Source organism: Falco punctatus (genome assembly GCF_963210335.1).
Source record: "Falco punctatus genome assembly, contig: scaffold_133, whole genome shotgun sequence".
Lineage (NCBI taxonomy): Eukaryota > Metazoa > Chordata > Aves > Falconiformes > Falconidae > Falco > Falco punctatus.
This window is the reverse complement of record NW_027660265.1, coordinates 178,314-202,861: the sequence shown is the minus strand read 5'-3', so window position 1 is coordinate 202,861 and position 24,548 is coordinate 178,314. Positions and strand designations below refer to the sequence as shown.

At 56.1% G+C, this 24,548-nt stretch overlaps 1 protein-coding gene across 1 annotated transcript in view; it reads left to right on the top strand.

Moving 5' to 3' along the window:
• Window positions 1-383: 383 nt before the first annotated feature.
• The window catches only part of LOC308057311 (hydrocephalus-inducing protein homolog), a gene marked incomplete at its 5' end in the record, with an annotated part of 45,922 nt that continues 21,757 nt past the window's right edge, over window positions 384-24,548 (top strand). Inside the window, 18 exons of the mRNA XM_080411446.1 lie at window positions 384-851; window positions 1,954-2,097; window positions 3,852-3,995; window positions 4,823-5,251; window positions 10,708-11,130; window positions 13,063-13,167; window positions 13,829-14,038; window positions 14,911-15,048; window positions 16,733-16,910; window positions 17,431-17,561; window positions 18,280-18,413; window positions 19,417-19,553; window positions 20,396-20,523; window positions 20,609-20,980; window positions 21,199-21,348; window positions 22,423-22,662; window positions 22,938-23,106; window positions 24,256-24,426. Coding sequence (XP_080267572.1) covers window positions 384-851; window positions 1,954-2,097; window positions 3,852-3,995; window positions 4,823-5,251; window positions 10,708-11,130; window positions 13,063-13,167; window positions 13,829-14,038; window positions 14,911-15,048; window positions 16,733-16,910; window positions 17,431-17,561; window positions 18,280-18,413; window positions 19,417-19,553; window positions 20,396-20,523; window positions 20,609-20,980; window positions 21,199-21,348; window positions 22,423-22,662; window positions 22,938-23,106; window positions 24,256-24,426 — 3,871 coding nt within the window. The remainder of the gene's footprint in view (window positions 852-1,953; window positions 2,098-3,851; window positions 3,996-4,822; window positions 5,252-10,707; window positions 11,131-13,062; window positions 13,168-13,828; window positions 14,039-14,910; window positions 15,049-16,732; window positions 16,911-17,430; window positions 17,562-18,279; window positions 18,414-19,416; window positions 19,554-20,395; window positions 20,524-20,608; window positions 20,981-21,198; window positions 21,349-22,422; window positions 22,663-22,937; window positions 23,107-24,255; window positions 24,427-24,548) is intronic.

The following is a 24,548-nucleotide window of genomic DNA, read 5'->3' as shown; positions in this document are numbered from 1 at the left end:
AGACACAAAACCAGCTGCCCTGTTCAGCTGATGCGTTGGGGGCAGGGAGAGCTGGATGCTCCCTAAGAGATGGGGGAGTGAGGGGGGGGGTAAGATGGGCCCCGGCGGTGGGATAACTGGTGCCCAGATCTCCAGATGAGTCTCTGCACCCTGCCAGCTCCCCAGTAGCATCTTCAGAGGAAGCCACCTGAGGCAGCAGCTCCCCAGGAGCAGGTGAAATGGCAGCAGAGCTGCTCGTCCACCCACCTGCAGCCAGGTCAGACCAGCTTCGTGCCTGGTGCAGGGAGACCTGCAGGACGCACCTTGGGAAAACCCTCTGAGTGCTGAGCACCAAAGGGTGATGCTCTGCTCACGAGTACCTGAGGTGACGGATCTTTGCGAAGCTTTTCCTTGCTGTACACAAACTGACCAGCTGCTGGCTGCTGAACTTAGGGCCAGCCGGGGTCTGGCTTTGGCTGAAGCTTCGAGCTAGGTCAGCCTTTTCAGAGGTGGTTTTATTGCTGAGCGTGCGGTCAGATAACGCCATTGGGGTGCTGAAGCTGGGTGACCGCTGGGAAATAGCAGCCCCCATAACGTTTTCCATCTCTTCTTCTAGCTTTGATCGCTGCTGTTACCATTTCAAGGTGACAAACAGAGGACGACGCACCCACCAGCTGTGTTGGTCAACAGAAGGCTTCCCCATGTTCAGCCATCGTGACCGTCTCCGTGCCGTCAGTAACACCAAGGGCACAGATTCCTTCCAGACCCCCAAACCTGCCTTCCCTGTGTTTAAGCTTCAACCGCTGAGGACAGAGCTGATGCCGGGCAAGACTGTGGAGATGGTGCTGGAAGGCTCCTCCAGCACTCCCCAGGTGAGTTGCCCCACGAGGGCTGCGCCCTCCCCACCAGGTCACCTCCGCTGGGGCTTCTTCCGACCCCTTGACATTTGCCTTGGGAAAAGGAGCAAGCGCTTTCCAGAAACTGTTTTAATGCCACAAGTTACCATGGCAGCACCGGCTGCTTTCCTTGCTGGCCACCATCAGTGTTTCCATAGTCACCATAAACCCAGCTCGCTGGTACCAAAATGCTGGCTGAAGGGAATGTTGCTGCTTCAGAAGCAGAGGGCAGGTTACAGGGTGTCATGTGCTGAGGCAGAAAGGAAGGGCGGAGAAAATAAGTTACACTTAGGCTAGGAGCAGAGGCTGTAAATAAATGAAAACATGTGAGGTCATAGATGTGGTGAAAAGAGTGAGTTAAAAAAACCCAAGCACTAAACCTGTGAAGAGAGGGAGAGTCCGAGAGCAGCATCATTTTTCCTCTGCAGACAAACATGGGCAGAGGCTTGTCTAGCGCTGAGTCCTGGAGGAGAAAAACAGTGCGTGCCAGCCCTGATGGTCAGAGTGACGTTCATCCACGTGGGAAAGTGTTCCCAGGGACCGTTATAATTGACAGCTTGACTTGTTGTCGGTATTTCCATACCAGCTCACCCCAGACTCTCAGCCAGCCTTGGTGTCCCAAGGGCAGCCGGGTCTGGCAGCACCCTTGGGTGGCAGCTCAGCAGGGTCACGGGGTGTTCTCCCCCCCGGGCCCTTCTTTCCAGGCCAGGGGAAATCCCACTCTGCAGAGGAGCTGCCAGCTAACCCTGGTGTACGTTCCTTGGCTCTGGGACCGCTGGGCCCAGGCCTTTAAGCAAATGTGGAATGAATCTTCAGGAAGCTCCTGCTGTTCCTAATGATCTGAAAGGTGCTTGCAAGGGTTGCCTCAGTGGCAGCTTGCAGAAGGCTTGATCGCTCACCTAGCTGAGTGCCCTCATAAACAGGATGCAGCATAACAAGAGGAGGGGGCTATTGAGGAGGGCAGTGGCTGTAAGTTGCGGCAGGAATAGGGTCCGTGGTTGGGTGGCTAGCAACTGCAGCGTGTTTTGTGGATGCCCTGCCAGCACCTGCTTGGGTGACGCGTGACTCTTGCATGCAGGTGGTGAAGGAGCGGCTGCTGTGTCACGCCGTGGTGGGGAGCAAGGCGGGGAAGGCACAGATAATGCAGATGGACGTCACGTGTGAGTTCGTTGATCCCGTTCTGCAAGTGTCTACCAGAGAAATCGCATTCCGGGTGGAGAAGGTAAGTCTCAGGATTGCATCCTGGCATTGAAGAGCGTGGCTGATGGCCGAAAGCCTGCAGGGTGTGCGTGCCTGTTAAACACGGGGGGGATGGGGACGGTTAAACCGCTTCCCCAAGTCCACGGGGCTTCAGCTATCGATTCGAGCCAGAGCAAGCTTTGGCCGTTACCACGAGATGGTTCTACCGCCGAGATGGTGATTTTGCTGCCCTGGGGTCGGGGACAGTCACAGCTCTGCCCTTCTCGAGGTGGAGGCAGGATGGAGCTGCTGCGCCAAGGGCACAGGTGAGGCAGTGGGACCCGCGAGCGCAGCGTGGCCGTTGCACAGCCGCCTTGTGCGCTGGGGCTGCCGGGGGGAGAGCCGATCGCTGCAGCTGAGCGATGCTAAACCCCTCCTCGCCCTTCCTGAGGTGCTTTGTGAAGTAAGTGAGGATGTTCTTAGCGATGAGATGGTTTTCTGACTTCAGCGAAGTAACGCTGAGATTGCAGCTGCTGTGCTGAGGGGGGATCGTAGCCACTTGCAGAGAGACACGCATTTGTGTAGTCAAGATGAAGGGAGGTTTTTGAGGCTCCTCCAAGGCATGGGGATGTCTGAACACCGATCCTGCAGGGAAGCTGAGAAGAATGGAGCTTCCTGCCAATTCCTCAGGCTGGTGAAGGAAAACTGTCATCTTTTGTCTCTCTGCCTTCCCTGCTCTTGGCATGGATGCTGGCTCTTTGCGTTTCCCTCAGCCTCACCTCCTTCAAAGGACCTGCAGTCATCCCTCAGCTGCAGTGATGACAACACCGATGCAAAACAGGAGCCCTTTAGTCTCTGGGTCCTGACTCCTCCATCATCTTTCCCTCTCCCACGCGGTGTCTGAAACAGAGAAGATGGTTCATTATTTAGTTTCTGTATTTTCAGGCCTCTCCTCTGGTTCCCAGGCTTCCAGAGAAGCACAAAATCCTGTGAGCGGGTGGTTCACACTTAATGAGAAGCTTTTCAGCTGTTCCTGATGTCTGCCTGTGTTCTGCTTGATGCCCTGTGCTCTAGTTTATCGAGTGCTATGACGCTGCAGCTGTTGGATATCGATACATCCAGAACTAGTTTCCCAGCCACTGCCTAGTTGATGTGAACCCTGCAGGAAGGCCAGAGCGATGCATAAACAGAAAGAAATAGCTTAGGCTGAGCTTAACTGTGAGGCTACAGACACTTTGTCACTGGAGCAGGGACAGCAGGACACACGTTGCAACCACACCGTTGAGGTTTCTAGCTGGCTGTTTGTGCGTGTAAATGTTCCAAGCTCACCTTAGGCTACTGCAGGCTCTCTGCTCCAGGCCAAATCCTGCTTGCTTTTCTCTTCTGACTAGCATCCCTGCTTTTGTGAGGCTCCTGGAGCCACTAAGGCTGTAGGAAATGACTGGGGGTGAAAATCGTCTTGTGCCATTCTGCCCAAGAGAGGGTAAACTGGAGACAAGCGCTCTGGGTTCACTTTCTGCTTTTGACCTTGGTCAAGCAGCTGCCTCCTCTCAAGGTGCTGTTCCCTCGTCTGTATGTGAGACTGTTTCCCTGCCCCCTGGGGGATGCCTCTGGTTTCTAAACGTGAAAAGCACCTGACGTTCTGAAAGAAAAACCTTGTAGAAGGGTAGAAACTAATACAGACAGTGACTAAGAGATGTGTGCAATTTTGGGGTTGAAAACTCTGAAATGCGTCGGAAGGGAAGGGAGGTGCGTGGCCACTTCAGGTTGTTTTCTTCTTGTCTCCTCTTTCTGTAGCTACCCAGTGACGTCCTCAGCCTACAGCATAAGCCTCTTTCTTTAAAAAACATGTCCTCCCTGCCGCTGAGCGTCGTCCTGGCCTTAGATCAACCCTTCAGAGTCTGTGATGCGGCCCAGCAGCCCCTCCCTGCAGATGTCCAGGTGAGCAGGACCTTCCCGCGGTGGGCTTTGAGGAGGAGGGATGTGGCGGTGCGTTTGTGTTGGGAAGTCCTCTGGCAGTGTCTTCTGCAGAGTCAGCAGTAGCCTGGCCCCAACTCAATCAGATCTGAAGTGAGCTGCTGGAAGAAACAAAAATACCCGAGTCGGGAAGATACTTCGTGGCTCAAAGCCATGAGGAGAAGGGAGCAGGCACCTAGGGCTGGGCAAGCCATGGAGTAAAGGTATCTCCTGGGACTTGCAGCAGCCATCCTCAGCCAACCTCAAGAGCAGCTTGCTCTCTGTGAGGGCAGCTCTGCCTTCGGGAAGGCTGAGGATGCTCCTCCCGCTATCGCCTGGCACCTGCCCTGTCGGTGGTGGAAGGTGCTGGACGTGGGCTGTGCTGGACACGTGCTGGTGGAGGTGCGGGCACCGTTCCTGTGCCGTGCCGGTGACTGGCCCCTGCGAGGCTGAGGCTGCCGTGCCGGTGCACTTGTGCTGTGAGGATAAAGGAGTTTCGCTGGAGTCAGGGCAGCAGCCCTGGCTTGCCGGAGTGCTGGTTCGTCTGTGTGTTTAGCACAGAGCCTCTGTGGGTCCAGAATTCAGTAGGACAATATTTATTTCCCCCTGGTATCGATGCAAAGCACAGAAACGTGAGCCTGCAATAGTCTGAGGAGAGCGTGGTGCTTGCAGTCAGGCACTCGCTGTAAAGAACGTGCAGGGTGGGCTGAGAAGCCCACGCTGAGGTCATGCTTTAAGACATTGACATGTTCCATGCTATCCAGCCTTGGACTTCATTACGCTGGTGTTTGATCTTTTTAATCTCCTTGCAGCCAATGAAGCTGGAGGTAGGGGAGGAACGTCATTTCTCCATCGGATTTAACCCTGCTCACGAGGAGCATCTGCATAGCTGGGTGGCAGAGAAGGCTCTGAAGATACAGCTGCTCGAGCATCCTCGCGAGGAGCAGGTCACTGTTCGGGGAGAAGTCTTCTTCCCCAATCTCCAGTTCCAGACTATGGCCGTGGACTTTGGGTGCATCTTGAATGACACTGAGGTGGAGCGTTACATTGAGATGACCAACTGCAGCCCGCTTCTCGTCTGGTACCACTGGTCGTTCCTGACGGGCGGCCACGCGAGCCAGCTGAGGTATGTGCACCGTTGCCCTCTCCTTGAAGCTCTTCTTCCTAGTGTCCTGTCTGTACCTGGCGAAGACCCAGGCTGTTTGCCTGGGATCTGGCAAGCAGCTGTCAGCTCTCCCTGGTGGGAATAACACCTGCCAGCCGTGGTCAGGCTAGATGCTCAGGGAAAAGGTGATCTCCGCCGGCTGGACGCTGGGGGGGAGACCCTGTTCTCCAGCCAAGCTGGGGCTGTATGACACTACTAACGCTTTTTGCTTAGCCCATACCCTGGAGTCCTGCTGTGCCTCTGGAGCTACAAAGCCACGCTTAGGCACGTGGACGGTAACATCACCGGTTTTCCATCCCTGCCGACCCTGTACGTTGTCATTTCATCCTAAGAGCCTACATAGGCGCTGCCACCAGAAGGACCTGCTGCTGCCCCGGTCCCTTGCTGCTGCTTTGCTGTAGCCCCCGTACTGGTTCCCCGGGAAGGAAAGCTGCTGTGGAGAGCTGTGCTCGCAGACCCTGGTGGCCTGAGGCAAACACCACCCTGGAGAAGGGAGTTTTTGTCTGTTAGCTGTTTTGTGAATGCGATGTGCAGTTGATTCAGCATTTTTCGCCAAAACGGCAGGTTCTGCTGGGGCTGTAGGTCCAGCTGCAGGTGTCGGTGGGAGCGCTTGTCTGAGCATCCTTGGGAGGCAGGGCATCCAGCCCTGGTCAGTGGTTTCCAAGCCCAAGAGCACTCTTGCAGTGGTGCTGCAGCACATCTATAAACACATTTCTAGCAGTTCCTCCCGCTGTGGCCTCTCTGCGTAGTACAGAAGCCTAGTCTGGGCGGTTTTAATGACAGTAGCAACTGGTTTTTCCATAATGCCCTGGGAAACCGAGCAAAGTTAACCACTGCGCATTGAAGTGCTGCTATTGCAAATAACAGAGATCATAAATAAACAGTTTTGTTTAGGGAGTTGGAATTTGGCTTAGAGGAGACTGGGCACTGGCATTAGCTATGGCGGTGAGGAGGGCTGGGGGAGAAGCTGTGGACACTGGGGTAGCCCGTTCACAGCGGGGTCTTACCAGGTAACGGCCAGTCTGGTGTGGCCCTTCATGCGCGGCGCCTTCAAGAACAGACCCTAAAATGCAGGGGAAAGTCTGCAAAAGCAGGTGCAAGGAGGTGGACAGGGAAAGAGTAACAGGGCTGTAAGCTTTGCTCGGAAGCCCCTGTCATCTCCTGGTAAATTAGATTAGGGTTTAATTACAAGCTAAGGGAAAAATCTAACGTTGATGATAGAACAATGCATATATTTTATGATAACAGAGAAACACACACATTGGAGCAAAGCCTGTGTGGAATGAATTTCCTCTGGGGCCACTTATTGGCCAGTTGCCTGTTTGTATCGACTCTTTTTTTTTTTTTTTTTTTTTTTTAGGGTTTTGGAAATGTGACTGCTGAATCAGTTTTCAGCTTTTAATTCCCCCATCTCCACTTAAGTTGGCTTTGCTGGACCTGAGCCTGCAGGTTCTTCCGGCAGACGCTGAGTCACCCAGCTCTGAGTTGGTAGCAGCTGAGGGTCCTGAGCATCTGGCAGGATAGCAGCCCCTGCTCCAGAGGGTTTGGCATAGCCCCTTTGCTGGCTCGTTAGTGCTGTGGACGTTAGGACAGCTCCCTTTTCTGCTCTGCATGTTAATTAAGCAGTAATGTGCTCGCTCTGGGTCCCTCGGCAGACACCATGTGATTCTCCATGTCAGGGCTGGAAATGAAGATGGTCTCCAGGCTATTAACACCTCAGATTGCTCATTAAGAGCCCAGCAGAAGGGCAGCATGTCAGATATTATTTCTGGTCTACATTAAGCACTGTTGCTATTCTAAATTATCAGATCAAACTAACTCGGTCTGACATCGAGGGAATCAAACATCAGGTCTCGTGAAGGCGAGATCGATAGAATTGAAGCGTCCACACTTCTAACCTTGCTGGAGCTGATTGCCAGAGACTCCCAGCATCAATCAGACACACACATTTATTTTGGCCAGGAGAGAAAAATGTTGTTTCTCTGCCTGGACAAGACTATTTGTGCTTAAAGTGGGTTTGGTTTTTTTGTTTCTTCTAATTGCTCAACCCATTTTTTCCTCCTTACTCTTTAGTCACTGCTGCTACTTTGAGCAATCGTATCAGCAACACAGTCCAGCCATTGCTGTGCGGTTAGTCATTTCCAGGGCGCGCACAGTGACAGTTGGAGGTGTCGGATCTCACTGCAATGATGTTGCTTCTCTGTCTCCGCGCTGCCTGGTCTGAATGTCAACGGGTGGTTCAGTAAATGCACAAATCTTAGCTCAGCAGAGGAATTTATCCTAGCAAAGAAATAGGCATCGGGGCATTGGGACAAAATGCAGTTTCGAGTTTGCTCTTGGCGAGGGCAGACCATCACCACCACCTTCCCCAGCTGCTGGCCAGGTGGCCCAGCTCAAGCCGCGTGTTCCCACAGGGTGCACTGGGCAGGTTTTGAGTTTACTTCTGTATCACATTGTTTTGTTTTCAGTTTCAAACACCCTTGAGCTGTCTTGCTTGTTCCAAAGTCCCTTTTCAATCTGCGTCTGTTGGCCTGCAGGACAAATCAAAGTGCATCGTCGGGGTCCATAAGCCTGTTTAGATGCCTCAGGGGCGCATGGTCTCTGGTGCTTTGCCCTGTGACAGAGCTGGGGCTTTGTTGGGGGGCTTGTTTTCCCCCAGTACTGCGGCTGTGCCTAAGGGATGCACCAGCGTGTGGTTCCTGGGGGCCTGGGCAAGGATGCTGGGCGTGTGGGTGCCACGCACCAGGGCAGCAGCCTCAGCGCTGTTAAAACTCCTGCATTTAATGCAAAGGGGTGGTGGCTCCTGGCACGTGTCCTTGGTGCTGGCAGGACCTGCAGGGACCTCGGGCCTTCCGATCACCATTCTGGGGTGTCTGTCCTGCTGGTGGTGGCTCTCGCACAGCCTGAGCTGGCAAGGTCACGTCATCCTGCCTGAATCTTCACGTGCGGTTTGCAGAAGCGGTGTGATTTCTGGCTCCTCTATTTTGGGAGGTGGGTGTGGGGAGTGGTGTGAAGCTGTGTCCTTAGGAGGCTCAGAAACCAAGAGACAGGCTGAGATGATTTTTTTTCCTAATGTCTCAGCGGTTTGGATGGTGGGTGGCACAAGGCTGTCCTGGCCCTAGCAGGAAGGACTCTTCTCTCCCTGCTGTCAGTGTGCCTGTGCTGCCATTGAATCCCCCCTGTTAATACCTGGATCCATTTTGTCTCATCTGACGGGTGGTCAGGTTGGGTGAGATGGACGCAGGGGGTTTAACACCTTGCTGTCAGCCCCTCCAGCCCCAGGCTGACCTGCTTATGTCAGGAGGCTCCTCATCTCCGCTCCAGCGTGCTGGTGGAGGCACTTCCGCAGCCCTTTGGCCCCTCTGCTTTGGGGCTGGTGCCTTCTGCAGGTGGAGGAGCCGCTCTCTGCTCCTTGCCTTCATCCCTGCGTTCACAGCCTTGCTCTGAAAGTGCTGGAGGCTGCCCAGAAGGTCCCGATTCTGAGAAAGGGTTACCTCAAGCCTGGGCTGATGCCGAACATCTCATCATCTTGCCCTTCTTTCCCAGGACCAACCCCCTTTCCTTCAGTGCCAGGAAGATGTCGTGTCCTTGGGGTCAGCTTTCTGTTGACATCTCGGGTTCCTCACTCCCTTCCTTTTCATGTGATGCTCATTGTTGTTCTTTTTGACTTTCCCCCACTGGAAAGAGTCCCTGGCTGTGCTGCTTCACGCTTCTCTGCAGCAGGACTTGCTAATCACATCATCTCCCAGCACTGGGTCCCGGAGGGCTTCTACTTTAGAGGGAAAAATACTGTTGTTGTCTAGGCACCACGGTCTGGTGAAGTTGCCTCAAACCATTCTGTAGAACTAGAGGTACCTTAATAAATGATTATGGCTTTTCCATCTTGGGGGTTTCCCTCTCCTCGGGAGCTGTTACTAAGCCGCATTATTTATCACGAGCCACTCTAAGAGCTGCGGTTTCATTTCCTCACCATGTGCATCGTAGCGAGCGGTTCTGGGACAGCTGCCGCGATGACGGCCGGACCCAGGCGCCCAATGGGTGCGTGGGCTGGTGCGTGGCTGGAGGGTGTTGAGGTGCTCCTCTTGGTGGCCCGACACTGTGGGCATCTCCCCTGCCACCAGGGAAAGGTAGCGTGCAGCTGCAGGCTGCCCAAAAGCACCACTGTCCCAGCTGAGCTGGATTTATCTCATCCTTACGGAGCTGCCCAAGTCAGCGGCCGCTGGAGGTGTCGGGCAGTTTGGTCGCCCATCAGGGCCCCCCAACATGCACCCGGGTGCCTGGGCTGAGAGGAGCAGAGGTTGCGTGGGTGGGACCGTAGGTGGGCGATGCGCTGCAGGGCTGAGCGAGCGCCTTCATCCCCTCCAGCCCTGGTTTGTTCTTCCCCACGGATGGTGCCGAGCTGTTGCTCGGGGTCCCCGTGGCGTCCCAGCAGCAGGCGGAGGGAGGGCTGTCAGGGGCTCACCTGGGCGAAGCCGTGTTCTTGCATGTCGCTGTAGGGAGGGCAAGTCAGGCGGGATCTCTTCCATGTTGTGAAGAGCAGAGCCTGTAATCCAGAAACGAAAACCAGCCTTAGATACTAAAGACAAATCTTTGTTTGGAGCCCGTGGTTCAAGGCACTGAATTCCCAGCTGTAAAAAATGTGCCGTGTTTGACTGCGGGGGGAACGTTTACGAATAGGAACAGCGGCAGGTAGGCATGGCCCGAGCGCGTCCCTCCACGTGGCGTTGGAAATCCAAGCAGAGCTACTGTGAGCACCTGCTGCAATTTCATACAGGGACCATAGTTGGAGTCATTTGGGAATTCTGAAAACGTTAACCCATACGCTTTTTACTGGCTGCTGTTGCTCAAAGGATAAACTCGGCTCTGTTTGCAAAACGAGCGGTTGAACTGCTTTGCTGAACCGTTTGTCAAATTTGTCCTCCAACAGTTTGTGTTTAGAAAATGCTGGGGAGGTAATGATGGCATCAGGACGTGCCACACCGGTTAGAAGCTCGTTTCAGCAGAGCTGCAGCCTTTTTGGCGCGAGGTGCGGTTCGAGCTGCTGTTTTGCAGCCAGGGAGTACCTGCGGCACAGCAGGGAGCTGAATCTCGGTGTCGCGATTGGAATAGATTGATTAAAAATGACCAGCGTTTCCTTCCCCAAAGCACTAATCGCGGCTGCTTTGGTGCTCATCGGGGATCAATGGGCTGTTTAATTGTGAGTCTGCCTGGAGCCGCTTGACGTGTCTTCCCGTGTTCCTTGCGTGTGCGAAGGCGTCCCGTGCTGGGCTCGTGCCGGCTCCGTCGGGGTTCAGGCACAGCAGGCGGCGGGCTCCGTCCCTGCTCCTGCCATCGCCACTGCTGGTCCTGACCCGCAGCTGTGCGTAACCGCCCAGGGGAAAATTCAGGGTGAATACCTAGAAGAGCTGAAAACCTCCTTGCGGCACTGGGTCTGTGCTGGCTCATCACCATCCAGATCTGCCCCTTTGTGTCTCAGTCCCACCTTTTTGTGCAGTTTGTCCTTTTGTCTCCCTGCAAGGTGTTCACCTCTGATATCTGCAGTTCCTCATTGCAAGCAGTTGCCACTGCTGGACCGGCGTTGTCCCTGGGCAGCCCCCAGCATTGACCTGCTGCATCCTGGTTCTGGAGCTGCCAGGTCGGATCCATTCCTGGGCTGGCGGCACCAGTGCCCACCCAGGGGCCACGTCCTGCCAAAGAACTGCTTCTCCAGGTCTTCCTCCCTCCTGCTGCAGCTTCATGATTGAAGTTACGGTTTCTTCCAGGTTCAGCCCTCCAGCACCTAAACCTTTCATCAAACCCCAGCCACCAAAGGAGGAGGGAGCCTGCTCGGAGCACTCGGCATCTGCAGAGAGCAGTGTCACTGATGGATGCGTAGAGGAGCCAGCTGAAGCCCTGGGAGCAGTGGGGGATCCTGCCCAAGAGCCAGCAGATGCAGAGGACTCCCTGGAAGCAAAGGTAGATTTTCTTGTACACTCACTGTTTTGCGTTGCCTCCCCCAGCTTGCCACCAAAAAGCCGTGCTGGTGCCAGCGTCCCTTTTTTGCTGCCCTGCTGCCATGTGCCTTGAGAGTGGGCTGGGCAGCAGGGCCAGCAGCTGGACACGGGGCTTATGGGGAGGGACAAGTAGGGTAGTGTTGTTTGGAGAAGCCCATTCAGGTCCTCCTGACCTATGGTGAGGTTGGGGTTTTTTGGTTGGGTTTTTTTTGCACTGTGAAAGGAGGGGTTTTACCTGCACCGTGATGTGGAGGTTCCTTCCTCGTGTCAAGCCCTGCCCAGTACTGGTCTCCATGTGCCACCTTCTCAGCCCCAGCTAGAGCCACCCGTTGTCACGTCTCTGCCTTCGCCCGAGCCCTGGTATTGCAGCGATGGCCACAGAGCTGCCTTTTTATAAATGGAGACTTGACAAAGTTGCTGTCTTTTCCTCTTCGTATGGAAAACAGCCTTTGGTCTGCTGACCTTCCTGGTGAGCCTCGGTGCTTTGGAGCTTGGCCTCGGTGCTAGTGGGAGCTGATGGCGCCTTTTGCATCACGTGGGACAGAGGCTGCTCCTGGGGCAATAAAAAAGGATATAGGAGAGCACAGGAGGTTCTGAAAGTGCCGGAGTTGGTGTTAAGTTCAAGGAGGGGGGTCGCACCTGCTGACATCTAAATATCAGTGGTTTTAATGTTGTAGCTCTGCACGTGTTTTCTGAATCAGGAAAAAGGATACCCGGTAGGCATAAAGAATAGCGCGGCTGAATGTTTTCAGATAGAAGCATGAAATCATTTTTGTGCCCTGCTTTGTTGCCATGTATACACAGATAAAGCAGGGAAATTCAAGGGGATATGGCTAGGTAGGATCCAAAATTGCTTCAAAGGATACATCTGGGTTGCAGCGTTGTCTTCTGCTTGTGTCACTGTATCAAGGCAATGCCCATGTAGCCTTCCTGGGGAGGTGGGAGACCATAAGCCTGGGAAAGATGTGGGTTAGCGTCTTTGGGAATATGCCCTTGGCAAAGCTTTGCAGGCTGGAAGATGTGGAGACAACAGAAAGAGCACTGAGATGTGAGAAGGCTCAGCCCTCCCCAGTGCTTTATCTCCTTGGAGAGATGTAGCCTCTGGTTAGGTCTGAGGATGTGCTGTACATACCCTGCCCATGTCAGAGCCCCAGCGCAAAGCCCTCCTTCATGTTACCGAAGCAGCAGGTATTCTTAAACTTCAAGAGCAATCACAAAGCCCTTGCTTATAAATAGGGGTCAGAAGCCCAGGGACGAGGTTCCGTTTAAAGGATGCACCTCTGAGGTTAAACACCAGCCCTCAGCTGCTGCAAGACAGAAAAACATCTCAGCTACCTTTTTCAGGATGGTGTTATTCGAGAGAAATGGCGATCCTCAGCCCTCCAGCACTGATGAGTGCACAAGGGGAAAGCTAAGCACCACCTGAAATGGGACAGCTGTGCCAAGGACTTCTGAAGTCCTTATTTCCCATTTTTGACACTTCTCGCTTGCAGCTGCATTCCTATTATTGTCATGGAGAACCTGAGCTGTCCAGGGGTGGGGTGTTTGGTGCGTTTCTTGGGCAGGAGTGAGCAAAGCTGGGGTGGCATGAGGGTGCAACGTTCCCTCGAGGTCCCTGCCAGGACAGGGTGCTGGGAGCACCCCGCTTCCTCGTGCAAGCCGGTGGGTCCGAGCCCGCCTGCCGGTGTGACACGGGCTCCACCTGCACCTCGTGTCTCATCTGCACGGGTCTTGGACCCACACTCGGCTAATGGCACAGGCGTCCCCGTACTTGGTGTGTGCCTGTGTCCCATCTTAGCTGCTCTTGGCTCGATGAGGCGGTGGAGCCTGCAGCACAGTGATCCCCCTCAGCCCAGCCAGCTGCCTCCTGTAGCCCATGGTGCTTGTTTTCCAGCTGCTGCCGTCCGCTGCTGTGGAGCTGGAAAGTCGGAGGCCAGTGAGGACCCAGGAAAGGATGCGGTTTGTGGAGGTGGAGCCCCTCCCCTCGGGACCGGAGGAGGTAAGTGGGCATCTGTCTCACTTCCCCGCTGGGCTCCCAGCGTGGCAAGCAGTTACGTAGCCCCCGCTGCCACTGGTGGCCCTCGATGCTGCTCACGGAGTGGCCTCGCATCCCTCCCAGCACGTTGCGCAGCGCTGCTGAAGCAACCGGCCATGTAGGGCTGACCGAGGGTCCTGCCTGTGCAGCGCCTGTGGAGGGTGTTATTCGTCTTGTTACTCATCAGGTGCTCGGTAGGAAATTTTTGCAGTAGCTTTTGCGAGAGCAGTGTGCGGGTCGGAGAGAGAGTGAAAAGTGTCAGGAGTTAGACGAGCTGGGCTGGAGTCCACCCCCAGCTCCAAGGGCTCTCATCTCCAAGTCTTGTGTTTTTCTGAAGGCAGTAAAAAGTGTTTTTAAAGGCAAGTTCTTCAGCTGAGAGAATGTCTTGCTGCCAGGAGACATCCCAAATTAATTTAGTGTATTAATACATTAATTAGTATGGGAGAAGATTTTTCCCAGGGTCTCTCCCACCGGTAAGTGGAATGGATGCAGAATGAGATTAGGGTGATCTCGCCTGTGATGAAGAGGCCCCTCCAGCCACATCTGTACTTTGCTCCAAGCCACGGCTGCTCTACTGCATCAATTTCCACGCTCGACATCTCCATCTCTCCTCCCCTGCCTCCAGGTTTTTGATGTCCTGCCACTGTACGGCGTGCTGCCGCCGGGCAAGAGCCAGCGCGTCACCTTCACCTTCGTTGGCCGCACAAACATTGCTGCCCGTGTCACGGCGCTGTGCAGTGTGGAGGGAGGCCCGACCTACGAGATTGCGCTGAGTGGGGAGGCTTCGCTCATCAACTACTTCCTTGACGTGACGGAGATCGACTGCGGGCTGCAGGTACCGCACGCTTCTCTTGGCAGAGGTCCTTGTCTTGGAACTGTCGCCGGCGCGTTGCTGCCCACCTAGGTCTAGGGCGCTCTTCCCTTCCCAGCTACTCTGTTGGCTCTGTCGCTTGGAAGTACTGCCTTTGGGTGATACGTTCTGCATCAGAGTTGTTTTTTAATGGCCATCTCTACCCCCCAATAGTTGGGATTTCCTCCTCTTCAAGGTAACGAGCGCTGCCTCCCGGGACAGGCAAGGACCCTGTGGTGATCTCCAAAGGGACATGTCCCCAGGACCCTCATCCGCCCATCCGTTCCTAAAGCCTGAGGTCCAAGGAGATGCTTTCTTTTAATGCTCTTGATTAATCAACAAAATAAACTGGGGAGGAAGTTAACTTGGGCTTCCAGTCACTGCAGCTGGAGAGAATGTCCCAGAACAATTGGCACTTCTTTTCAGTTAAAATCCCCACAGACCCTTCCAGCTGTTGGCCCTGTTTGGCTGTTGCCCTGTCTGTCTCTACTTTTGCTTCTGTTTTGCTTGCAAATACTTGTATGCAGGTGCCTCTTATTCTGAAATGCCTCGATGCCTCCTCTTTTGTTTCAGCTGGCTGTTAGGTGACACCTTAAAGAGCAGAGGGCTTGTATCCCCTGGTTTATTTATTACTGCACCTCTACGTGCTGCCGTCGATAGTGTTCCTGCGTAGGGCTAAGGGGTACCCTGTGGCTGGGGGTCGCCCAGGTTAACCCAGGACACCGCAGTGCCTGTACCTCCCCTGTGCTCCCTGCTTCTGCGCTGTGTTCATGTGCTTTCAAGCCAGGGAAAAGGGAAGGAGACTCCCAGCAGCAGACCTGCGTCTGTAACTTCCCGCTCCTCTGTCTTCTCTCCAGCTGTTTAACAAAGTCAAGGAAGCGGAGGTCACCCTGCAGAACAGAGGGAAGGTGGGATTCACCTACGTGGTGCTCGGCTCCAGCGCAGCCGCTGCGGACAGCCCTCCGCTCGGCGTGCCCCTGGCCGTGCCCAGCACGGTGAGTAGCACAAGTGATTCACCCTGGCCAGGCTGCCCAGGAGAGGGTTATAGGGAAAAAAGGTGGTGGGGCGAGTGGAAAAAAAGAAAAGGAAGACAGAGCCACAAAACCGGCACGGAGAGCCAGGGCTGTAAGCAACTGCTGCTGGGTGGCAGAGAAGGTCGAGCAAGCGCGGTCCTACTAGAGCCCCTTCATGGCCTTTGCTGGTGGGTGGCTCTGGCATCCTGCAGCAGCCGCCGGCGGGAGGCACGAGGGCTTCGGTAGCTCTTTGGACCCCGAGTGCTGAGCTCTGTGGTTGTGCCGACACTGGAGCCAGACGGTGCAGGCTCTTGTGAGGGTCACCTTCCCCAGGTTGTGTGGTCAAGCAGGACGTACTCCCTGTCCCTGCCTGTAAGAAACCCCACCTGCCCCCTGCCAGCACTAAGCAGGGCTGAAATACTGTCTTGCCTGGGCATGAAGCTGCTTTGCCAGAAATTTTAGCAGCCCTTGTATTGGTCCCTCCTCCAGCTTTGCTGCTTTGCAGCAGTTTTGTGGGGCAGCGAGGGGGTCAGGGTGGATCGGGGCTGGAACAGCCAGGAGAGGAGTTTGCAGCATCCCAGCGCCCCAGCTTCTTAGTCCCGCGTGGATGTCTTTGAGCTGAAGCAGCGTTCCTATCTTTGTCCCTTTTGCAAGGGGAAGAGGAAGCCAAATGGCTTTCACATTGTTTTCATGCCCGTCTCCTACAAGGGATGACACACTGATGCCCTCTTCCCGCGGGCTTCCGAAGACGCAGCTCTGCTTGGACCCGTGCAGCCAGCTGCTGCAGCAGCAGCGTGGGTGCTGGCAGCTTGGCAGGGCTCACCTTTGCTGCAGCTGTGCTGTGCGCTGGAGTACGGGCTCAGGGGACCAAGTGGCAGGAGCTGTCCCGCTCAGCGGCTTCCCCTGCAGCGTGCAGGGGAGCGGGGAGCCGAGGGTCCAGCCCAGCGTGCAGAGGGCGAGCCAAAGGCATCTGCGTCTGTGCCCGGTCACCCAGAGCCATGCTGCTGTCTGCTTCCATGTGCTCTCAATGTGGCTGGTGTGAGCCCAGCCTGAGGCTTGGAGAGCCTTTCTGGAAGCCCAGGGAGGAGATGTCCTTCCCAGCAACACCTTCTTCCCTAGAATTTGTCCTGGTCTGCTCCTGCATTTCCAGAGATGTATGTTTGCAGGTCGCTGTGAGTCTGGATGGGCTCACGCACCCCTGGTGTAACCACGCAGGCAGGAGATGTTTGGTTGGGATGATGAATGAGTCAGGCCCTTCAGCAGCAGCCTGGCAACCGCTGACGTGCAGTGTGAGGAGCTGCTGGCCCTGCTGAGGGCATGGGCCTTAGCTCGTCTTCCGCAGCAGCTGGTAAAAGAGCTTTTCTTTATTCAGTCTGGCTCTTGCTAGCAGAGGGTAAGCACTGTGAGCAGCAGAGCTGCGCTCCCGCTGAGCAAAGGGCGGTCTGTGCTGTGGGAATGCAGCCTTACGAGCCCTCTGAAGGACATACTGCACCCTGGTGTAGGAGGCTCGAGCTTTTAGGATACGAGAAAGCTAGAAGGCCGTGTTGTCTGACGTTTTCTTCCATAGGAGAAGCTGTTTTCTCTTCTCAGTGTGCCTATCGCCTGAGCCGTCCCCCCACCAAACGCTCTTTGGTGCATTCCCTCTCTTGTCTCCCATGCCCTGCAGGGTTACATTGGACCTGGCAAGGAGCAAGTGCTCAAAGTCTGTTACCTGCCAGGAGTGCCTGGAGTCTTCTGCAGGGCTTTGCAGATTCAAGTGGGTCACCTGGAACCAGCAAGCATCACCCTGAGAGGAGAAGGGACCCTTCCCAGGATCTGCTTGGACCTGCCCAGGAACATCAGCGGTGAGCACTGCCTCTCTGCTCCGCGGGAAGGTCCCCTGGCTTTTTCCCCATGCCATATGCCCACAGGGCAGCTCACCCCCACCCCCACCGAGCCTGGAGGTTTCAGGGCTGTCAGAGCAACACTCAACCCTCGGGTTGCTTCCTGGGTCTCTAGCAGGTGAGCCCATGTGGGCTTTGCCCCAGGAACCACGCTGCAGAGCTTGCCAGCATATCTGTCGGAGGCCTGGGAAGGTGGCGGCTGGGCAGAAAAGCTTGGGGAAGCTGTAACGCGGGCTGGCAGGGATGTTGGCAGGGTTGGATTTGCCATCGCGTTGCAGGGGATGGGATGCTCCTCTGTAGGGGGGAAGGTGGGTGGTAGTGAACGTCAGGATTCAGAGAGGAGCAGCAGCATCCACTTCCCATAGATTGCTCAAGGAGTTTGTTTCTGGGAGAGGCCAGCATCAGGGGAGTGGGGCTTCCCAGCTTAAGTGGGATTGGCACGGCGTCCACGCTTCTATTTGTGGATCGCTTCTTCCTCCAGGAAATGCAAAATACGAGAAGGTCCTCAAAGAGGCCAAAGAGAAGATGGCAAAGGACAGCCAGAGAGCTGAAGCAGTTGCTCTGGGGGAGGCTGCAGCCGCGGAGCCACCCAGGGACGACGCGGACACCGCAGTGAGAAGCCCCATTTGGCATGTGCCACCCTGCCCCTGTGTCACTCGAGCCCTGGGCACCCCGCAGCAGGCTTCCTGGGGCCCTGCTGGCACTTGGGACCTCCCTGCCCGCACCTGGCCACGAGCATGTGTCAGCTCAGCGCTGCCCCAGGGGCTGCCCAGCTCTGGCTGTTGTCCCTCCAGCAGATGCACCAGCTCCCCGACTGCCTCAGGGAGAGCTCCTGAAGGCCGTGCTCAAGTGACTGAGTTCCCGGCACTTTGAAGGAGCTGCGGGTCGTGTCTGAGGGGTTTGTTGCTCACGACCCAGCTTACCAGCAGCAGCCTGACTGCGCCCTGGGGCTGTGCTGTCAGCGGTCATCTCCAAGAGGCATCAGCTTTCTTGTGGCTCCCTTTCCAAGAGAGCTGCTGTCCAAGCTGCTCTGGCACTGGTTGGGGGCAGGCAAATACTCGGAGCTCTGGAAGGTTCCTGGCCTGCCTGTCTGTTTGTCTGGCCAGATCAGCTTTTATGACAGTGACTGGGCAGGCGAAGGTGCTGGAGTCTGTTTCCCTTGAGATCAGGTCTTGACTAAGGGAGCAGGAGGTGTCACAGACGCTGAGCAGCGAGGCAGAGGGACTCCATCGCCCCTCTCAACAAGATCAGGGTGGGATCCTCTCTCAGAGACAAGCCTGTGCCTTGGGCAGGACCTTTGCTAACCAGCCGCTCTCTTTCCTTGCCTCAGTGGGACACGCAGCTGCAGCTGCAGGTGGAGCAGTTGCTGATAGAGGAACATGCCCTGGAGCAGCAGAAAGCTCTCAGCTCCGGTCCCCCAGAGGAAGCGGCCTTTGACCAGCGTGCTCGTCGGAGGCTTCTCAAGTTAGTAGAGACTCCAGGTGCCCCGAGGGTGACACCCAGCAGTGCACCCCTGCTCCCGAGAGCTCCTGGTGTCTGCAGAGCTGGCAGTAGCTGGGCACTGCAGAAAGGGTCTGACCCTGGTAGCTTTGACGTGCTCCTTGTGAGCAGCCGAGTGTCCTCACTTCATAGTGCCACCCTGGGGTGCTCAGCTCCCCACAGATGCTGGGTTCTGCTCTTAGTGCTGAGGGGGTCCAGTGCAGACCATCCAGCCCCTCCAGACAGCACAGACACCGTCCCTGCTGACCAGCTCTGAAAGAGGCAACTCAAAGCTGGCATCTTTGTTCCAACTAACAGGCCACGCTAAGCAAAGCCAGCAGGGAATCGCACGGTCTGAGAAACCCTAAAGCAGGGGTTGTAGATGCTGGTGGGACCATAGGGCTTGCCTGGGTGACTTGGTCCTTCCCTCTGCTCCTTCCTGATGAGGCAGGGGCACGGTAGGCTCCAGTTCAGGAAGAAAATGCTCTGCAAAACAGACCACTTATGCGCTTTCCCGAGTGGGATTGCTCTGGAGAAGGAGCTGCCCTTGAACGCTGTCGGTGCCGATTCCTGCCTTTCCCGGGGCTGCTCTGGGGACAGACCTGGCTGCAGAGCGGGGAAGATTGCCTGTGCAGGCAAATCTCATTGCAAGGTCCTGAAGCGATTTCAGGCTTGGGCTGTACACCAGGTTAGCAGTTCCACTGAGGCCAGTGGAGGTCTGGTGGACTTAGCCACAGTGGCTCTTTGTAGCCGAGGAGCTGCGACCAGTTCAACACAATTTTGTGTTGAGGTCCCAATGGTAGCTGATAAAACCTAGGACCTGCACCCTCCATGACTTACCGAAGTGTTACTACCAGGTGGTCAGGCCTTGGCTTTCACAGGCTTGAGCTGGGTTTTTACAGCAGCAAATACCCACTTTATTTGTGTCTTCTGTCCACCTGGAGATGTAGCCGGGCTGTGGTTTAAGGAATGTCTCTCTTCCTTTCAGAGTTCAGCTGCCTGAGTACATCCTGGACTTTGGCTGTGTCATTCCTGGTACCGTCCGCACGCACCTTGTGAAGATCACCAACCCCGGGCGGTTGCCTGTGTCCTTCCTCGCTGATAGACGTGCCTTGTGTGGCACAGGTAACCAGTGCTGGAGGGACTTCCCGTGGGCTTGACAGATGAGCTTAAGTCACTGGGTGTGTGGGGGCGTGTTGCGTGCCTGTTTGTACAGCTTTTTTCTTCCTGGCTGCCCCCTGCTCGGTGCTTTAGAGCCTGAATTCTCCTGGCCAGCAGTGCCCAGAGACCTGGTCTGCCTGGGACTGCCCTGACACCTCATTTCAGGGACTAGGTGGGCTGATCACCTTGGTCACCTCTCATCATCTTCTGCTCTTGGCTACCATGAGTGACAGCCGAGGTTTTGTGCTCTCTGTGGGCTCGTGTTGCAAACGGACGGGACCCTTTGTGGTTTGGAAGTGCTTTGTTTAGACTTCATGATGTCATAGCCCTTCAGTTGAGCCTTTATTGAGAAAAGAGCCTGTGAGATCCTCTGGTGTATCAAAACAGGCTTCCACGACAGGCCCTGAGGCAAGGCTGTGTCCCATCAAACGGTGACTTGCTGTGTCTGAGGGGTGGTCAGGTGTCTTCTCTAAGTTGTTGTCCAGGGAACACCGCAGCATGGGGGAATCTTCGTTGGAAATTCTCCTTCGGGGAGGTCTGTGCATCCTTCCCTGAGATGCCCAAGGAAGGAATTGCTGAAGCTCAGCCTGATGGGTTTCATTTTTACCATGTGGACCTTGGATTCTGGCTGTGAAAACGCTTTCTCCTTGGGCGGTGACAAGGGAGAAAGAGCAGCAGGCTTCTCCGGGGATACAAGGGGGTCTTTCGCAGAGCTGCCAGCCAGGACACCTGCGTGGCCTTAACGTGCTTGTGACACACAAGCGACATGAGATGTATCTCAGCTGCTTTATTTTCATCTGTTCAAGGTTTCAGTGTGGATCTGGACCATGTGAAGTGCCTGCCCTGCTGCAAGACTAAGACCTTCAGAGTGCGCTTTGACCCACAAAGCGCCAACCTGCCACTGGGAGAGGTGGACGTGCTCCTGCCCATCAAGGTACCACCTTTTGGGGCAGGCAGCAGGCTGGACACAGCAGCAGATGTCACCTGGTCTCTCAGCTGGATGTTCTGTCCTTCACTAGGTAGCAGGTGGCCCCACGTTCCATGTCCGCCTCCGTGCCGACGTGACTGTGCCGTCCCTCTGCCTCTCCAGGGACAGGCTGGAGTTCTCCGCTGTCCAGTGTGGGCAGTGCCGGGAAGAAACTGTCCAGCTCCACAATCAGCTCCAGGTCCCCTGTCAATGGTTCGTCACCGTGCACGAGCCTGTTAAGGTAAAGCACAGACAAGGTGTGACACGTAACTTCTTGGTTGGGTTTTCTTTGCCTCTCTTGCCCTTTCTGCCCCCGTGGCTGCCGGGGCGCTTGGGCTACAGCTCGGCTGAGGAAGCTTCTGAGGGTACGGGGCAAGGCTGCTTCGCCTGGACCTGTTCGTTAGCTGATGCTTCACTTCTCTGCCATCTTCACCCATTCCTCCTCCTCTGAGGACAGTGCCTCCCCATCTGCCTGCCCTGCCTACACATCTTTGCTCCCGTTTATGGTGCCACCAGGTTATGGTGGCCACGTCTGGTTTGGACGTGGGTGCTCTTCGCACCGTGGCAGTATCTCAGAGCACGGCAGGAACCAAGAGTCTGTCCCCACAAAGGTCACCTCACACGCCTGGTTTCTGTGCCCAGGTGGACAAATGCTTGTCAGCGAGCATGCGTCGGAAGCTGCTGCAGGAGTTGGAAGCCAAGCCCCGTGTCTTTGAGGCACTGCCCTCGGCCGGAACCCTCGCTCCCGGACAGCGATGCAACATGCGAGTCAGGTTTTCACCCGTGGAAGAGGTGAGATTGGCAGGTGTCACCCCGCGGAGGTCTGGCAGGGCAGTGTGGAAATGAGAGCCCAGCGCAGGGGATGAGGTCTGGCCTCCGCATGGAGCTTTCTGCCAGCCCCGTACCCACTGTGCCCCAGTTTCCCCTGTAGCGCGCACTTCTGAGAAGCACTTTGGAATCCCCACGGGGAGTTGCACAGGGAGCATCCAGGCTCGGCGGTGTGGCTCCCTCTCGGCACATGGAGGAGATCCACCTGTCTCCCCTCACCTTCCACCTCGTGTGGGCATATCTGCAGGCTGCAACGCCCCGGCGCAGAGCAGCTGGCATGCTCGCGGGGGACAACCCTGGAAGGGCCAACCTGGGCTAATCCTGCTGCCGGTACCAGCAGACAAAACAGCCGCCAGACACCTTCCTGGGCACGGCGGGACTGTCACCTGTAGCGGTACACTGCCAGCAGTCTCTGTGGCTCTGGCCCAACCTGCCTGCGTGTTCCCACATGGTCTGGGAGTCAGCTTAAGCGATGGAGCATTCCCAAAGGCAGTTTGCATGTGGCCACAGTGACTTGGAAGCTGGCAGTGTGTGACAGCATGGACACAAGTGCTTCCATGCCTGGGAACAGTCCCAGGGACGGTATAATTGCTAGTAGGGATGCAGCCAGCTTGTGTTGGGCTTTGGCCAGAGCCAAACGCTGAGCAGAGAAGATGACCCTTATTTCTAGCCAGCGAGAGCTCATCTGCCTCTTGCGTGGCTGGTGTTTGCCTGATGCAGCAGTGCCACAGCTGTGTCTGGGCAGCGTAACCCCGAGGACCTTTCTCATGAGCGCTGCGCTCCCTCGTGACTGGGTGAAAACGTGTGGCAGACTGTTTCAGATCTGACACCAAACAGCCAGTTACACCTCACCCAGGATCCATCCCAGTTACCTGGAGCCAGCATGCAGGTGCTGCAGCCTCTGCTATAATTAAATACCTGTTTTCCATTCACCTTAGAGGTACCGATGACACCGCTGACCTTGGGGCAAGGGTTGAATTCCAGGCCCTTGTCACCTGGGACTTAGCGCAGGACCTTTCTGTGCTTCTCTCTTTTCAGAAGTCCTACAGAAGGAGGCTGAAGATTAACATTTGCCAGAGCAGCCAGCACTTCCAGCTGCAGGTCTCGGGACAAGGTCTGGAGCCGCAGCTGGAGTTCAGCCCCCCAGTGCTTGAGCTGGGACCGGTGCTGCCATACAGCCATGGGGCGGAGGGGACAGTGGTGGTGAAGAACCCGTGCGAGTTTCCCATCGAGTTTTACTCGCTGGAGTTTGACCAGCAGTACCTTGAGGAGGAGCAGGTGAGCGGGAAGGTCTGGTCCCCGTGTGCGTGCTGCCGTAGCTTCACAGTGCTGTGGTGGCATTCCCGGGCTTGCGCCAGGGAGATGGAGGCAGTCCCCAGGGCACAGCCTGGTGGCACTTGAGGGGCAGCCAGCCCTGCTGCCAGGCCGAGGGGGGTGCTTGGGTAGTCCGTGCTGGGAGGAAGGCATGAGGGAGAAGACTGGTTGGCTGGGCAGTGTGTTCGTGTGGTCAAGAAACCCCTCCTGTATGTGGTTTCTCGTCCCTCCACGCACAGGTCCTGCGCATGCTGAAAGACTACGACAGCCGCAACACCTTGTTGCTGCCTCTGCGTGGCCCGGGTGAGAAGCTGCCCCCAGAGGTGCTGGAGTACTCTCAGGACCAGAAGGGGCTGCAGGATGATCAAGCAAAGCCCAAGACTGGGGACCCAGCGGACCAGGACAAGGGTGAGGGTTTGGCATGGTCTGTCCTGAGTGTGGACACAGCAGGGAGTCCAGGCTGCGTACCCTGAGTTCTCCATGACCTCATTCTCCACGGAAAGCCCGTGCTTTTAGCAGCCGCCTGTTCCCCAGCTTGGTGGAGGAATTGCTAGGTGAAAACCTGTGGCTTGTAAGACGCATCCTCTCGCAGCTCTGAGTGCAGCTAAAGCAAGCTCATATCTTACTGCCACACACTGGGGAAATCATCAGGGTGTCCCCTTGTGTCCCTCAGCCACAAAGAGCAGGCTCAGATGAGTTCTTCAGCCTGTAGGACCAAGTCTAATATAACGAGCTGGTTTAGATTTGTTCCTTCGCGGCAACACAAGCACAAGCTCAGAATACCCCTGGACAGGCTCCTCGGTGCCTTGGGAGTCTCCCTCCTTAGGAGAGTTTTGCTTTTGCTTGTGGCCCTGCAAAGTGGGAATGGCCAAGAGCAGGTTGCCATTCCTTCCCCACGTCCTTCCTCCTCGGCCAGCTCTGAAGGTGCCTGGCACCTGTCAGATGGGGGCAGAAAGCACTCCGCTGGGGTTGTTGGCAGCACCTCAGCCCGTAGCTCGGTCGTTCCCCCCTCCCTTTTCGATGAAAGCCAGTCCAACAGGGTGAATTCAGAATCTGAATGTGGGGAAGAGGAGGAGGAAGGTGTTAAGGAAAGACGCGGGACGGGTGGTAACCCGAAGCTCTTCACCTATTTTGTCCGTTGTGGCAAAAGGGCCCCAGCGGTGGACTTCAGTGCCACCTCCATTGCTTCACTGCAGCCTGGTGCCATCTCCCTCGGGACTGTTCCCAATGCCCAGTTGCACCTGTCACCCCCCTTAGGCACCAGGACCCGGGACCAAACTCCCATGAGCACCGTGGGGAGGGTTCATGGAAGATGTGGCCCAGGCCTCCTGGGTGTTGCCAGATGCTCTTTCCTCCTCCTGCCACCCCACTTACTGTGCTCTGAACAGGCCCCTTCGCCAGCAGCTGGATCTGCGCGAGCCTCGAGGACGGGCACGATGAGATCTGGGCTGTGACATTGCTTGCAGCAGTCTCCTCTCCCAGGGTCTGAGGGGATGGGGAGGGCGATCAGGGTCCCAGGGAGGCAGGAGGCTGACTTTTCTACCTGGTTCTACACAGCAGAGCACCAGCAGAGCACCAGCAGCAGCAAGGAGGCTGCAGGAGAGCTGGCCGACAGCCCTGTCCGTAGGGCCATCGCCCGCCACCTGGGCATCGATATCTCTGCCGAACGGCGCACAGGCGGAAGCCGCAGAGGGATCGTCATCATCGTCCATGGGGCACCTCGGACAGGTGCGTGAGCTGTTGGCTGCAAGGAGAGCGGGAAGCAGGAGAGACTTATCCTGGTGGGCCGTGGTGCTTGGTCGGCCAGTTGAAGCGAAGCGAGGCAAGCCACAGCTCTGCTGGTCCGTGAA